Below are 16,853 nucleotides of genomic sequence, written 5' to 3' on the forward strand. Positions count from 1 at the left end.
ATTGCAGTCTAAAGGGCAGTTTCTTTTATGCATTGTAATTGCATTTAATACTGCACATAGCTTGAAGCAGACCAATTAGCTTAACAGCCGTCTTCATCTTTCTCCGAGGAGCAGTGGACACAGTGCTGTCTGCAGTATAGCTGTGCATTGGTTCTTCAACAAAACCTGGCTTACCTTTGGAGTCTGCTGTCAATCCACATGTACTGGGAAGAAGCCAGATTCAGAATAGCGAGAAAACAAACTCAGGAAGTCCATCACTTTCATCTCAGCTACTCATCGGTAGACAGTTAGCAAGCAATACATACACATAGACTATTCATGGGGCTTTCCATCTCTGTGAGAAAAGCCCTCCTCTTCTTAGTATTTGCATTTAAAAATAAAGCAGAGGACTGGAAATGAAAATATTACGAGCTGGAGTGATTCATGGTGTGTGGAGTTCTGCTTTGGCTCCTATCAATATGCTCAAATGGAAGGTGAGCATGCAAGCGATGAAAGCCTGCAGACACTGAGTTAATGGCCATTCCTATCTGGAGACATCCAGCCATCAATACATAATTGTGCCAGACTGTCAAAATGCTGTGCAGCAGTGCAGTATTGTAAACAGTACTCACATTAAGCAAGTGGAGCACAAACCATTTCTCCTTACCTGACTGAAAAGTATCACTTGCACTATTGTGAAGACTTAAAGAATCCTAATGAAAGAACTCTCTTTCTAAGTAATCACCCTAAGAGAGCATGACCGAGTATCTCAAAATGTTTATCATTCTGCTCCACCTTTATTAAATGATCTCAGGCAAGCTGTCAATATATGTGAGGTCTAGAAACATTTTGCCTAAGACAGGATTCAATCATTTCAGTAAAGGGACAGTAAATAGCATATAAAAGAATATGAATGCAAATATCCATGTTACATAGCTCCTTCTTAACAACTATTATTTGTGCAATACTTAACACTGTTGTCAACTCCGTACCTATCATGGGCTTAAAATTCCTGATGAGTGGGCAAAACCAGCCTTGTTTTCTAAGTAAAGAGTCTGTTGCAGTCAGCCTTGTAAAAGAAACCTTTTAGTGTCAGTGATAATGAAAATACCTGGTACATATGACAGCCTTAAAATGGTGTCATGACCCAGCAATTTCTATTCAGTGCTGTCACGTCCATGCACTGCACTGATCGGGATTGTCATCATGTAAATGTAATAGGATTCTTCATCCTGCATTGTTACTCAGCTGGGAAGAGTAATTCTGAGTTTCCTGTAAGTTCTGAATAGCAGCAGGGGGCCATGAATAGCTTGGAAACCTATATTTTTTTCCATTTATTTTTTTTAAAATGCAAATTACACTAGTAAGTCAAAAAAATCACTTTTGTTAAAAATACATTCAGAATTAACAAATGCCAAAAAGAAAAGAAAAGAAAAAGGACACATTTGGATTGTATCTCTTGCTTTTTAGTTTATAACAAAAGCCCAGCCTAGAAAAATAACATTCTTTACTGGATTTTGAGGAGGATACAGCTGTACAAATCAAAAATGCCATCCAGATATTCTCACATTACTGTGCTCTAAACTGCTTCCAAAAGAGATCTGTCCACTAATCATTTAGTTGAGTAGTCAACAGTCCTAATTTTTTTAATGGTGGTGCTCTAACTGCAACTTAAGCAGGGTTATGAAGACCAACTTCATACAGGTATGTATGTGTGTGTATATATATATATATGTATATATATATACATATACCGTGTGTATGTGAGTGTGTGTATCTACTCTATATGTAATATATGAATACACATTTATATTGCAATCCATAGTAGTTAGATGTGCTTCCTATTTCCTAAGCATTTTACAAACATTAACAATTCAGACCTCACAAAAAGCCTGTGAGGCACATATTATTCCCGTATTATAGATGGGAAGACTAAGACACAGAGAAATTAAGGCCAAAATTTTCTAAATTAAAATCAGGCCTATAAGCTACGTATAGACACTTCATTAAATTGTCTGACTTCTAAAACTGCTAACTACCAGTAGCCGCTGTTCCATGGGAAATCACTGAAAGGTATGAAAAATTATCTCCTGAAAATTGGATTGCTGCTTAGGTGCCTAAACTGGTTTCCTCTCATGTTAAAAAATGATTTTTATAGAAATATCATTTTGATTAACTCGTATACAGGGAAAGATAAAATAACTTGTTATGACATTTTCATCCCATTTAAACCTCTTCATTGTGTTTAATACTATATTTAATACTATGTAGAAGTAGAAACTTTTTAAATTTTTCAAGTTATGGGAAATTTCAGTCTGTCACTTGGAAGTTGCATGGCATTTCCAGGGGGTGAAAAGCAGCTCTATCCAGCAGGAACTCAGATTTTCAGGTACCCAAGTATGAAAATTTAAATTTGAGATCCAAATCAGCAATGAATGCTTTACAGGATCAGGCCCTAGGGGACGTTTAGGTTTCATACATTAAATTCCCAGCAGTATCTGAGACAGGAACCCTCGGCCCACTGCATCAGAATCTTCCTGGGTGATGCAGCCCCCAAAAATAGTTAGTCCTGTGTATTTTATATACATAGACATACACACACATTCACACACTTACATATATATATATATCTATCTATATCTATATAAATCTCACTGAATCAATGTAGGTATAGTTCCTGAACATGTCCTGTATCTTGTTTTCACTGGTGAATGCCTGTTCCTCTGTCATTGTCCAGAGTTGCTGCTTGTGACACTGTACATCCATGCAGACACAGCAAAGGGCACTGGCTTGTACAGGGATGGGTGAGTGGTGTGAGCACACAGGCCTTTGGAGCAAGGGTTTGGCCAGCAGGGAACAGGGACTTGCTCAGGGGTGCCTCGAGCATTTCCAAGCGCTGACCTTCCCTCTCGCCCTCAAAAGCTACGTGGTCACCTCAGGTGTGGCAGGTGCGTGCGTTTGTCTATGCAAGGTCTGAGCAAATAAACAATGACAATCCAAGTTTCTGAAAAACCTGAGCAAAATATTGGGTTTTCCTAGTGAAAGCCATCTACGTTCTTGAAAATACAGATCAGATGTAGAATAAAACATATGTTCCTAGGAGTTCAGAGTATTTCATATACACATTGACCTACTAGCAAAATTCCCAAAGGCATCTTGTTGCCAACTACGTAACAGCACAGAGTTATTTTTTTCAGCCACAATAATACAGGAAGATAAAATACACGTTCTAACACACAACAGATCCCCCAAATATACCACAGAAAGGTCTTCAGTATTTCTTCAACTCAACTCGTCCCTCCCTGCCCTCCAACCAAAATCAAAAAATTAAATATGTGGATCCCTTATGGCGCAATTAGAAAAAAAAGCTCACTTACAGAGAATTTTTAGTTGAAATAAGTAAGATATAAAAGAGTAAACATAGCTAGTACATATTCAGTTGGCCTTTGTTCATAGAAATCTGCAGATGTCTCTGTAGTTAGTAAAAGATGTTTAGAGATAGCTATAAAAGCACCTACAGTGTGATAAATAAAACCAGCGGGATTAAGAAGCACTGTTTCTGCTGCTTATTTCCAGTAGGTTCAATTATTAGTTTCTGCTACCCCTTTCCCCACCCTGACCCCCAAAAGGTCTCATTTATTCCTTTATTCATATTTCTTTTTAAGTGTTATAAACTGTTTCTTGACCACTGTGGAGCCCCAAAAGTAAAGCACTTATCAGACAGCTGGCAGTTTTCTACTTGGTTGCTCTGGAGCCATGGAGCAACAGAGCCTTATTCCCTGACATGAAAACAAAGCAAAACCAAACAGAAGAAAACCACTGACTTAGAAATCGTTCAGAATTAACAGCAGCATGTTAACTTCAAAAAGCTTGCACGTAGTTTCTCTAATGTGCAACGCAGTTGGGTTAAGGCAAGTATGAACTGTACAGCCTTCAGGGCAAACAGTGCTCTGTCTATTGACTTCTGCTGCAAGGTCATCCTGGTATTTCAGTGTTGTGAAGACTGAGGAGACTCAACGTGGCCCAGAGTGTGGAGGAGGCTCCCACAGCACTGAGTGGGCTGGGTCCATGTCTTAATCCAGATGGGCCATGCTGGCCGTGGCGGGGGAAAGAAAGGGACAAAGGGTGGCACCAATGCCTCTGCTGTGTCCCTCTGGTGCTGGGAGGAGGCAGGAGGTCCAAGGAGAGGATCTGGGGCATCTCCTTTAGTACCTGTTAGAAACAGAGGCTGAAGGTCTCTGTCGTTTTCTGTCTCACTGTTCAATCAGCTTTTATACATTATTTTTAGCACAAAAATTTGATTTCTTTTCTCTTTGAAGAACCAGGAGGCCATCCTGAAAGAGATTTTTTGACAGGTCCTCCAGCCCACCTTGAGCAGTCCCCATGTTTACTTTGACCTAGAAGAAAGACAGAGAAAAAACAATACTTATAATCCACCATATACTTATCTGATCCCTGCCCTGCTGCTCTGGTGCCCTTTTGCAAGCAAATGCAATCCACAAACCAGTAACAGTTCAGATACACACTAATGAGGAAGAGGACAGAAAGACAAAGTGTTTACTCAAGTAACTGCTTGGGTCTCTCTGGAACATTGTCAGAGAAGTCAGCACAGGTTTTCTAAATAATCTTAGTCAGGAGTTATATTTAATTATAATCTTAACTGTATGTCCATGGGTCAACTGGAATATGACCTGATTTATATAATCCATATGTAGCTGTCTTTGTAAAACCAAGTAGTGACACAGTGTGAGGACAGAAGGGCTGAATAGCAGGTGCAGGGGAAAGCCGCCCACGGCTCACTCACAAAGCAGAGAGCAGAGAGTGATAGTGCCACAGCCTGGCCACCTTAACAGCATTGTCCCAAACCTGTGCTTTGTGACTAAAACTTTCAGTCTAAAATGGACAAGATGTTGTTTGTTGATAGTGAAAGCTTAGGTGGTCGTTTGTTTATTTAAAGTTGTCTGAATCCCAAAACGTGTGGAGGTAATTACACTGAAGATGTGTAGAGCATGACCTTGCTGAATGTCATGGTGGTTATACTCAAGGTGCTAGTTTTAGTGTCTTTTATTGTGTTTCATTTATACTTTAAGGGAATGGTGAAGTAGGTAGCACCTTCAGTATGTGCAATTATCTAGACAAATACGATATGTGTGTGTGTTTGCACGGGACTATGGATACTGCAAATACTCTTAGGCTTCACAATAGGAGGAAAGCATGCTTCACTTCAGGGCTGCACTGCTTTTGAGCAATTTCTCCAGTGCATTAGGCATCAGCATCAGACATGCATGGGTTTTTTTTGCTTCACTTCTTCTTTTCTCGAACAAACAAGTTCAGTGTGAAGAACATAAAGAAAGATCTCTCTCCCCTCCCTCCTTCCTACTGTTTTTAGAACAGTGATCATGCAGTGCAGTCTTGTTCCACAACTACAACTGTGTTTTTTCATGTGCAGCAGAATCAGTGTCAGGGAGTGTTCAGTCACCTTCCTCGGTCACCTCCCAAGAGGAGAATTTTGTCTTGACAATTGATTTCCGCCATCTTATTGTGTCCTTCTCCCATGGTCTGGAAATGAGCACTGGCATCTCCGGCACAGAATGCCAGGAAGCTGCTTTTGAGTACATCAGCTGTGGCCACACTGCAAGGAGGTACATGAGCATCGGTTCTGTCCCGTTCTGTTCAAAAAGCGTATTCGTTTTGAAGGGACTGTCTAGGCTTCTTGGCTTGTACAGCATAGAGCACACTGTTGGCACTTAAATAATAAAAAAATCCCATTTATAACAGGTAGAGAAATATCACCATAAGAATTCTTCCCCAAAACATCAGTGTTTTATTTAAAACATAGTTTTAAATTGAATATATTTTTCACTTTAAAAAAATACACTGATATAAATTAAATACGAAACTGGAAGAGGTGATAAAGAAAACTGTGATTGGAATTCAAAGCCTAAAACATAGAGAAAAAAACTTCTATGTGAGCCTGAATCTAATAATTCTAGACTATTAAAGGTAACAGTAGCCAGAGATAGTCACTTTAATTAACTACCTAAAGATAATATTTCTTTTTCAGAAACTAAGATTTTTCTTTTCCTTAGATATCTAGTTCATTTAGAGTAGTTTTGTATAACTGATGAAACATCACACAAAGCGACTATGTGTGTTTAAACTGAATTAGAATATTCTTAAAAGTAGAGCTTGACTGATGAAAATCACAAATAAAAAGTAATAAATCTTTAGATAAAATAGTCCTGACACAATAGAAATGTAAATATGAGAAACCTGAACAAATCAATATACTTTGCACATGTAAGTTGGTGTAGGCTCCATATAACCTCTACATTAACAAAATGAAGCCCTAACTTTAGCATACAGGACGAAACAGGTTACAAAACAGTATGTCTTAACAGTTAGTAGTTACTAAACCCAGCATTCTTTCAGAATAATAGTTAAATAGTGCATGTATAAAGGAGTTAAAATTGATTTAAATCACTTGGATGAAAAAGTGACTTCCAAAGAAATAAGTTTCTGTTGATGGACTTCTGTCATTGTAATCCACTAAATCAATTCACTTCAGTAAGCAATATGTGGATAATGACTGAGACCTAACACAAAATTCTATATGTCTTAAAGATTTTTACTAGTTCTCTATATAAATCAATCTGGTAAATATATAGGGGCTTCTCTGTCCTGTATTACTGAACTACATGTTGAAATTTGTATTATGGGGGAATCTGAACCACCATTAGAAAGAAGCTGATATTGTTTTGTTGAGCTCTTCAAAGAGACCATATTCTCTCCTTCCACTTTGCAGCATGCCTAGCACACTACACAGAGCAGAGAATAAGCTGCTGCTGTGCCTCTGCATATAGTTAGCAATCAGATGATTTGAAGACCCCTGTCTTCTCTTCAATTTCTCTTATAAATCTGGAGCTCCATATAAGATGTGCCCAGTGTGAGTCTGAATAGGAGAAGATGCAGTGGTGGCAAAAAGTGATCTCTGAATTTTCTTGATCTTTTGCAGTAATTTGATGGGATGATGCTTAATATGTCTTCTGTTGCCTATAGATTCAAAGGCATTTTGTAGCAACTGATATAGTTATGGAAACATATGAATACAGACACATGGACATATATGGATATCTCCTCTCCTCTCCTCTCCTCTCCTCTCCTCTCCTCTCCTCTCCTCTCCTCTCCTCTCCTCTCCTCTCCTCTCCTCTCCTCTCCTCTCCTCTCCTCTCCTCTCCTCTCCTCTCCTCTCCTCTCCTCTCCTCTCCTCCTCTCCTCTCCTCTCCTCTCCTCTCCTCTCCTCTCCTCTCCTCTCCTCTCCTCTCCTCTCCTCTCCTCTCCTCTCCTCTCCTCTCCTCTCCTCTCCTCTCCTCTCCTCTCCTCTCCTCTCCTCTCCTCTCCTCTCCTCTCCTCTCCTCTCCTCTCCTCTCCTCTCCTCTCCTCTCCTCTCCTCTCCTCTCCTCTCCTCTCCTCTCCTCTCCTCTCCTCTCCTCTCCTCTCCTCTCCTCTCCTCTCCATATTAAACAATTCTTGCCTATTACACATACTCTACAGGTGCTGAGCATTGTAAACTGGAGGTGATACTGGCCAGAGAATAACATAAAGCACTGTTCTTTTTTTTCTTTCTTTCCTTGAATACTATGAAGGCTTACATTGGTGATATTTGGTGAACAAGCTCTGTAGGGAACCAAACCTTTTCTCCCAACAAATAAAGCTTTAAAATACCAAGTATGGACTGCTGTTATCATATCAGCATGTTTTGATTTCTAATACATAATATTGCTGTAAATAATGCTACAAGCAGATCAAACCTTGCCTTGATTAACTTGACGTTCGAATTTGTCACTCCACTACCTAATGGACTGCCTACATTTACAGAGCAGCTGCAAGGTGAATACATATGCATGTGTTCCTGGTGTGCCTCTGCTACAAATAAAGAAAGGTATTTCTAAATGCTGTAAAAGCATCTTAAGGACAGATTGTAGCAATCTTAGAGAGCCCTGTCAAACACTGTACAGTCAGAGGGAAACACGGAGTGTCTAACTGCAGCTGGTGCATGGCAATACTTTTGTGGGTTGATTGGACAAAATGTTAACTCACATTCTGATTTCTGTCTCTCAGTTAAGACAGCTAAATCACCTATATTCCAGTGAGCATGCAGCTTTGAAATAAGAGAGAACACAGTATACATGGATTAATTATCTATCTCTTCATCTTAGTACAATCTTAAAAATATTGCCTTCTTTTTATTTTTTTTTCACAGGTGTAGCTTTCTTTCCAGTCAGTATGAAGATGCACAGTAAATGCAATCTGCTGTTCTGGAAGAAACACCGAGAACATAAAGAGAATGGGATAATAGCTAGAGGGCTCCATATGTTGATGACAAGGTATGGTATACTGAGGAAGAGATAGGATTAGAATTGTTCTAAGTACCTATGTACCTCATATAATACTTGAAGGAAATAACATTTTCTAAATGCGCAGCATTGTGCCAAAAGTGCAGGTGAAAAATATTTACTTGAGCACAGACAGATGGGAAGCTCAAGTTAAGACAACATTGGAGATATGCACTCTTGTAATTTGAGATTATTAAAAAGCTCCTAGTGAAGCTCCTGAAAGGCCCAGTTCCAAACACCACTACAGAACAGATTGTACCACTGATAAAGGCGCAAATGCAAGATTCCATACAAAAATACAGTAATCCATGAGAAAACTTGATTCCACTAATAAGAAGAAATGAAATTGCATTCAGAGGTGAATGGAATTGTGTGTTGGGATGGCTTTTGTTTGTTTGAACTTAGTTATTTTCCTCAAAAGAAATGGTCAGAAGAGAAACAAAGGAAAGCATGTTGCCCCTTTATGAGCTATTTGGTGCTGTGCTTTTAGTGTGTAGGGCACTGATGGCAAATAAAAAATATTTCAAAAGGCTGCAGCAGTGAGGTAAGATTTATCTGGGAAGTCAGGACTGTTCTGAATTTCAGCTGACATCAGTACAAGAAATATTTGGAGACAGCTATTTCTGGGCTGGTCTACTGTTGTGTGTCATTTCTAGTGTGAATATACTCCAGTTGTGTATATGAGCTGAGATTTGATTATCCATTTAATTCCCAAATATATCAGACTGCACTCTTAAGATGGAGTTGTCACTCAATAGTTAGGTAAAATAGTGCCTTTTATTCAAACTAATTTTAAAAGCCATATGTTGTTACATTTGTTTCAGCTTTTTTCAAATGTGGAAACTGGAAATAAGGTACAGAGGTGCCTTGGTGAACAGATGCTCTGGTAAGACAAATGATAAATGCATCCACTAAATTAGCAAGTTGATGAACTTTTGATAAAACTTAATAAAAATCCACTTTTTTTCACAACCCAGGTTTGTCATATATGGTTAGTGTTTTTCTACACCAAATTGTCACTGTGTTTGAGTGGAACCTGCTTGAATGAAAATAGGGAAAAATCAGGTGAGAGCTGGATGCTGTTTGAACAATTGTGACACATGATATCCTGCCCTAAGAAATCATTATAATTCAACACAAGAGTAATGTTGGTGCTTAAGTGTAACTTGAATCAAAAAAGGCTTCTGCCTATTCTGAATTTTTAAGTCATGCCATCTTTCAGCTTAATGATCCTTTAATATCAGGCTGCCACTCTGCAGAATACCCTAGAAGTTAAGTACTTACATATACATGGGCTGTAGCTGTAAATGAGATGTCTTCTGTGGACCTTGATAGCCGTAAGAGTCAAATCCACCTATGAAATCAACTGAAAGGAGAGAAATTGCTTCCATTAGCAACATTTTTTCAGAACTGATAGGCACTATCATTCAAGAACCACCCAGTACCTAGGTTATTTTCGATAGGTCATCTAATAATCTGTTAATATTAGGTCAGCTAATTGGGAAGATACAGAAAAACAGTAAAAAAGTAAGGAAAGGCAAAGTTCCCCTTTCTTTCCTTTGCTTTTAAAATCAATTGAATTTTAAAACCACATAAAACAGTAATGGATTTATAACAGCCATCTTTCCACAAGAAATAAGCACACATCCCTCTTTTGCAAGTAGACCACCTCACTAATACAAAACAACATGCTATTCAGACATTACAAATGCTGAAAACCATTTCTTTATTGGCATGAATGCATTGCTTCTGACTGTGATTACTGTGTCTGGCTTGCTGTCATACCATGTCTCAGTAGAGGATGTGGAAGAGGGAGTACATTGATCCAACTGTGTCTGAGAGACAGAAGTTGCTCTGATTCCCTGCTTTGACATTTGGGTTGAAATGCATGAACAGAGATTTGGAACAATTTATCTGAGCTTCAGAGATGAGACTTCACAGATGTAAGGAAACCTGCATTTCTCTCAAGATACTAAAGGTCTGCAAGAAGGTTGTAGGGTGGGAGTTATTTACTAATTCACACAATTGCCAGTTCCTGAGGGCCTTCTTATGTTTGTTTTAAACAATTTCCAGGAAAATTCAATCTCATCTGAGCCCGAGACCCTTATTTCTCTGCTAAAACACTTTCTCTGCACAGGTAAAAGGGTGTCCTTTGCTTCCTTTGTCCCAGGAGACTCAACTATTGGCTTATAGGGGTTATTTGGAGGCAGTTCTTGTCCCTAAAATATTGTCTCTTACATCACAGATCTGAATTGGACTTTACTTTGATAGAAAAGGGCCAAAGAGCTCAGGTATGGAAGTGTATATCTCACATGTCTGGTCACTGCTACTGACAGATTGGCTCTGTGTACATTAAAAGCGAAACAAAAACAAAAACAAAAAAAACCCAACAGCAACAAAAAAACCAAACAAAAAACAAAACCAAAAGAAAAAAAGAACAGGTTATTTGATAGACAACAAACTCTTGTGGATCTAAAATGCAGTTGCAGTCACAAAAAACAAAAGTAAATTTACATGGTTTTAGAATTTCCACGGTGGTTGGACTGCTTAAAGCATTTATAAAGTTGTTTTAGTACTAAGATACCCCTCAATATGTGCCATGTTTAGTCACACTTATCAATACAGTTTCACCCATTCCAGACATGTTACCAAAAGTCAAATTCTTGTACCCTTCCATCCACCCTGCAAGCAAAGAGCTACCAAAACACTGGACTGGTTGGGCACAGAATGTCTCTATTGCAACTGCACACGTTGAATCTGTCATCAAGTCATTCTTTGTTGGCAAGAATGGCCCCTGCAGAAATAATTTAGTCAACTCTGTGCTCTGTGGCAGCATTATATGTATTCCTATCCCAGAAAGATATGTTACTAAATTAATCCACATCTGACATCTCTAATGAATGAGGTTCTATAGCCTCTCTGTGTTGCTTTTCCCTGTGCCTAATTTCCTAATGTCTAATTTAAATGCAATTTCCTGTGATTTAACTACTTATCTACATTTTGGCCTTTTTTCCCTATGGATATGAAGAAAAATGAGCCATATTTATCTCTTATAAATGCTTTTAAGCCTTTTAAAAAAGTATTTCATGCTATCCATTATTTTCAGGTTTTACTTAAACCTAGTTATTTAAAATTTTTCCCATATCTCATGTTTTCCAAGCCTCTATGTTTTGAAGCCTGAGAATCCTTCCTCAGTTTACTTATTGTTTTCTTACAGTGGGGTGCCCAAATCAGGACTAACCAGGATAATTGCTATACAGTCTGCTGTGAAATAATTCGGTAGGTTTTTGGGTTTTGTATATTTGGTTGGGTTTTTTTCTCTTGTTTTTGTTGTTCTTATTTTGTGTCATTTGGGTTTGGTTTCAAATTTTCTTTTTTCAACAGCATCAGACAAAACTTTTATAATCAGCTCTTTATTTTTTGTTTCGACACTAACTGTAGCCTAGCCAAGTAGTCCGTATTTTATTTGAAGATGATTGATTCTTCCCCACAGGAGTACTTTTGCACTTGACTGTACTGAATTTCACCTTGATTTCAAGCCACTGCTCAAGATTATTTTGACTTCTAATCTGTCTTCACAAATGCTTGTAACCTTCCCATTCTAGTTTAATCTTAGATCTTTACAAACGTCATTTCTTCCTTCCTTGTTGTGTTAATAAAAATAATGAAGAGAATTATTTCCCTAGTTCAGGTCCCAGTGGGATCCCATCTGAAATGTCCCATCTCTTTAATAACTACATTTCAAATAGAGTTTGAAACAATTCTGCACTCGACCTATGCTGACTGCATCTGGACACTGCTTCCCTGAACTTCTTACAAACCTTTTATAGTGTCAAAATCTTGCTAAAATCAAGACAAATGCCATTTGTTGCTTTCTACTTAATCAATGTCTGTAACCATCAAAATACCTTTACCAAAATGTGATCATGTCTTTGGGAGCATACTAAGTTTACAAGTAGAAAATGAAGGATATTTTTTAGTGAAGTGCTAGGCTGGGAGGAAACCCCCCCACTCTGTTCAAAGGCAAAGATTGCAGAAAAAAGAATGGACATATGTTTGCTGCAGGTATGGTTTGTTGTTTGCTTTCCCAATTTTCTTTTCTTTTTGTTATTCTTGATCCCTGACAACACAAGTCAGAAAATATCTGTGTTGGATCAAGTGCTTCACTGTTGTTGACCCTTGCCACTTTAGGGATATTGCTTATACTCATTTGTCCAGATTTTCATTTCTTCTGTACTTTCCTAGAGCTTTTCTTTTGAAGCCACCTGTAAAACATTATTAGTAGGCTGCAGGCACAGACACTGCTTTGTAGATGTGGGGCAAAAGACTGTCTTCAGGGTTGTTTTCAGAAAGCTAAACTAATATGTTAAGAAAAAGATTTCTTTGAGCAAAATTTTTTGTGAGCATGAGGGAAAGATGCACACTGAATATCTCTTCATGCATTTTGGCTTTGCCCTGTTGTACAGAGCAAGCCCAGAGTGTTAATAAGCCAGATTGCCAAGTGCCAAACAAAGCAAGGTCGCAGAGACATGTTCAGCTCACTATAGAAGCTCCCATGTGTGTAACCAAATGATGGCAGGGCAGAGAGTACTACCATGACCTCACTGGAGACATACAATGGCTTCTTACAGGCAACAACAAGCTTTGCAAGGTAGGTGAAGGGAGGTAATAGAAAGTGAACTCCAGTACAAAAGAGTTTCATCAATTTGTTTGTAGCAAGCTTTCTTCATGGCAGCTGCTTCTCAGCACTGCAAACCCTGTGGTGTCCAGACTGTGCTAAAAGCTCCCTGTGGGCTCTGAGATAGCTTCTTAAAGCATGCAGCAGGCTGCCCTTTCTGCAGGCATTTTATCCTGGCTGTGCCTGAAAGGTCACTAAAGTGTCGTACAGCTGATACATTCCTGGCAGCCATAACATCAGATGAATAAAACAAGGCTCATTAGCTGAATCAGTACAGAGGCTTCCGTCCTTAGCCTCATACATTGAACACTTTTTTGCCTATTCTATCTTACATTCATCTTACATGTCACTGTTATCACAAGAAGATCATGTCATGTTTCACTTTAGCAAAAAGCACACATGAACATGAAAACATATTCATATTCCTTTTGTGGTGGGTTGACCCTGGATGAACATCAGTTGTCCACCAAAGCCACTCTGTTGCTCCCCTCCTCGGCTGAACAGGAGAGAGAAGACATAACAAAAGGTTCATGGGTCCAGACAGAGACAGGGAGAGATCACTCAGCAATTACCATCACAGGAAAAATAGCCTTGAGTTATTACCGAAGGAGAGTAGTATAATGAGAAATAGACCCAAATATTAAACCTTCTTCCCAGGCTTAACTCCTGATTCTCTGCCTTGTCCACCCCAGTGGCATAAGGGAATGAAGAATAGGGGTTGTGGTCTGTTCATCACATCTCTCTGTTGCTCCTTCCTCCTCAGGGGGAGGACTCCTTACATGCTTCCTCTGCTCCAGTGTCCTCCTATAGGAGGCAGTCCTCCACAAACTTTCTCCAATGTGAATTCTTTCCACAGGATACAATTCTTCATGGACTGCTCCAGTGGGTCCCTTCCTTGGGGCGCAGTCCTTCAGGAACCACCTGCTCCAGCGGGTGCCCCTCAGGGTCACAAGTCCTGCCAGCAAACCTGCTCTGCTGTGGGCTCCTCTCTCCATGGCCCCACAGACCCTGCCAGGAGCCTGTTCCAGCACAGGCTTCCCACGGGGTCACAGCCTCCTTTGGGCACCCATCTCCCCTGCCCTGGGGTCCCCCATGGGCTGTGGGTGGATCTCTGCTGCCCCATGGACCTCCCTGGGCTGCAGGGGCACAGCTGCCCCACCATGGGCTGCACCAGGGGCTGCAGGGGAATCTCTGCTCCGGTGCCTGGAGCGCCTCCTCTTCCTCCTTCTCTGTTGGTCTTGGGGTCTGCAGGGTTGCTCTCACTCTCATTCCACTCTCCAGCTGAAGTGGTTGTGCAGATTTTTTCCCTTCTTAAATCTGTTATCCCACAGGTGCTACCCCTGTCACTGACAGCCCGAGCCTTGGCCAGCAGTGGGTCCATCTTGGAGCTGTCTGGAATTGGCTCTGTCAGAAGCCACAGGAGAAGCTTCTAGTAGCTCTTCACAGAACATGTCCCTGTAGCCCCTTCAAAACCTGGCCATGCAAACCCACCTTTGAAATACTGTGTGCTGAAATTTTTATTTTCCTAGTGGGACTTGAATAGGATTATAGCAGTACTACTTATCTGTAAAATGTGTTATAAGAAATTCAGATTATTTTCTTCTTTTGCTTGCGTTAAGGATCTTGTTAGACATCATAACACAGACAGGACATATGGCTCAAAGTAGGGACGTATTTTCTATCAATAAACACCCCCAGGAATGTGAAGTTTCAGCCTCTGCTCATGGTCAGAATCCCCACTGTTTCTGCTGTACATCAGGACAGGATGAGATGCATACATTTCTCATTTTTCATTTCTGGAAGTATGTGGTATATAGAAGGACCATTAAAATCCAATGCACAAAGAAGACCCCATTAGCATGGATTTGATATGGAAGAAAGTTCACAGTGAGAAAAATTAAAGCTGTTGAAATCAACAATAGAGGGACAAAGAGAAAGGATTGAGTATAGAATAAAAGCAACATCTTCCTATAGAAACCAAAAAGAAAGATTCTTATGAGAAACCAGGAAACTACTTCTAGAAATTTTCCTCTTTAAGATATAAATACAGAAGCACAATGATCCAGGTATTTCTATAAATATCTTGATAACTCCAGTGATGCCTGTGAAGGAATGGTAATTTACATTAGCATAGGATAAAACCCAAAGACCCACTTAGGGCATATGTTTATAAAAATGTGACTGGCACTATGAATTTCCTTGCATTTTAGTAGGCATGAAAAAGTCGATGAAGAATAGATATGAAAAGATATAGGATTTAAGAATGAGGATGGGGATGAATGGCTTTATCTGCAAACAAAAGAAAAGGAAAAGATTGGAAAATACCCAACTTGGCCAACCTGGGACTTGCAGTACACGTGACATCCAGTCATCTGACTGCTTTCAAACTCTGTTCTTTTGCTACCACTGCTTGTTTTGCTGATTATCTCATCCCTAACCTTGGTGCATGACCTCCCTCTCACTGTGGTGAATCTACTGCCAGCACTCAACCCTGTCTTCACCATCATATCCATTTCCTGCCCATGGCTCCTTCTTTTAAAGTGAAAATGCCTTGGGTAATAATGCTGTACTAAGATTTAAGTATATTAAGACTTCTCAACCGATTCTTCTCTTTTCCCCCACTTCATCTAGATTCCGTACAAATTAGTCTCCTCCAGCTCTATTAGTTCTATCCCAGAGACCCCCACCATCTTCTCATCTGCTTCACTCCTCTCATTTTCAGTCATTTCTCTGCACATCAACTGTCCCATTTTTTGTGCAAACAAACTGATAAAGTAGCACTCCTTTCTTCAGCTTGACAGCCTTTTTTATTCATTTTACTGTTCATTTCCCCTTCTCTCTTATTACAGTAATAAGAATTTTGTTCCATAAAACTTCTGCTTGTCCCAGTGACAGACTCTTGATCTCCTCTTTTTTGCATTTCCTTCCCAATAAAAATGCAAATATTTTTTATTTAAAATACCCCAACAAACAACAACAAAAAACCTCCATCCTTATCCCTGCTTGTCCCACTCTTCCCCCTCTAACCTCCTCTTGATGATTTCAACTAGTTTCTGGATCTACTTTTCTCAACTTGTTTGGAACATTTTCTTCTGTCTTGTATTTTTATCTTTGCATGTAGCTGGATCCTCAGTCAGACCACCTCTTCCTATTCAAATTCTGGCCCATACAGTTCCCTGTGTGGCCATCCAGCCACCTTCCATGCCCTTGCTGCTCTCTTTTTCCTCAAACTTCCGCCTTGCTGGGCTCCTTTGTCTCTTCTGCTCACCTTCCTCCTGTCATCATTCATCTCCTTTCTTGGGGGTTCTCTCTCCATCATGCTCCTGGAGTCCAGTGAGCAGTAACTTCTGCATTTTATTTTCCTCCCCCTCCTGGTCTGGGTAACTGCACTTACAAACACAGATTCTGCTGTTGTCGGTGCTCTGAGGTGTCACAGATTACTTGGCTCATGCTCATTCTGCTTCTCCTATATAAATTTAAATCCCAGCTTCTGTGATATTTACCCATGGATAATTAAACATCACTTCCAGTCCTGCACAGCTAAAACTAGAATTCTTAGCTGCTCGTCCCTAACCTTCTCTGCTGCCTCTCATTGTGAACTTGTGTCCTCAAGTCCGTCTATCACTTGAGGATAAAAGTTTGATGTCAACTTGGTATGGGTGTAAGATTTAATTTCTGGAGATTATTTTTGCATAGTGAAGAAGACTCTTCTGCCTGTTGACACAGCTGTAACATTTACCCAGGGCTCCCAGTGTCAAATATGACCATTGTTCCTTTTTTTTTTTTGAATTCACCAAATG

General features: G+C 39.7%; 1 protein-coding gene across 2 annotated transcripts in view; it reads right to left on the reverse strand.

The window, feature by feature from the left end:
• Positions 1-1,285: 1,285 nt before the first annotated feature.
• NKAIN2 (sodium/potassium transporting ATPase interacting 2) overlaps positions 1,286-16,853 on the reverse strand; it is a 523,842-nt gene continuing 508,274 nt past the window's right edge. Inside the window, exons 6-8 of one of the 2 annotated variants that reach the window (XM_088052854.1) lie at positions 9,660-9,741; positions 5,459-5,725; positions 1,286-4,376 (exon numbers count right to left, since the gene is read on the reverse strand). In XM_088052854.1, the coding sequence (XP_087908980.1) occupies positions 5,653-5,725; positions 9,660-9,741 (155 nt within the window). In that variant the 3' untranslated portion in view covers positions 1,286-4,376; positions 5,459-5,652. The remainder of the gene's footprint in view (positions 4,377-5,458; positions 5,726-9,659; positions 9,742-16,853) is intronic. The other variant, XM_005518328.3, reaches the window with a different exon arrangement.

The sequence above is a fragment of the Pseudopodoces humilis genome, chromosome 3, assembly GCF_049639895.1.
Source record: "Pseudopodoces humilis isolate 2021_Gansu_Grassland_sample_001 chromosome 3, ASM4963989v1, whole genome shotgun sequence".
In the NCBI taxonomy this organism is placed as follows: Eukaryota; Metazoa; Chordata; class Aves; order Passeriformes; family Paridae; genus Pseudopodoces; species Pseudopodoces humilis.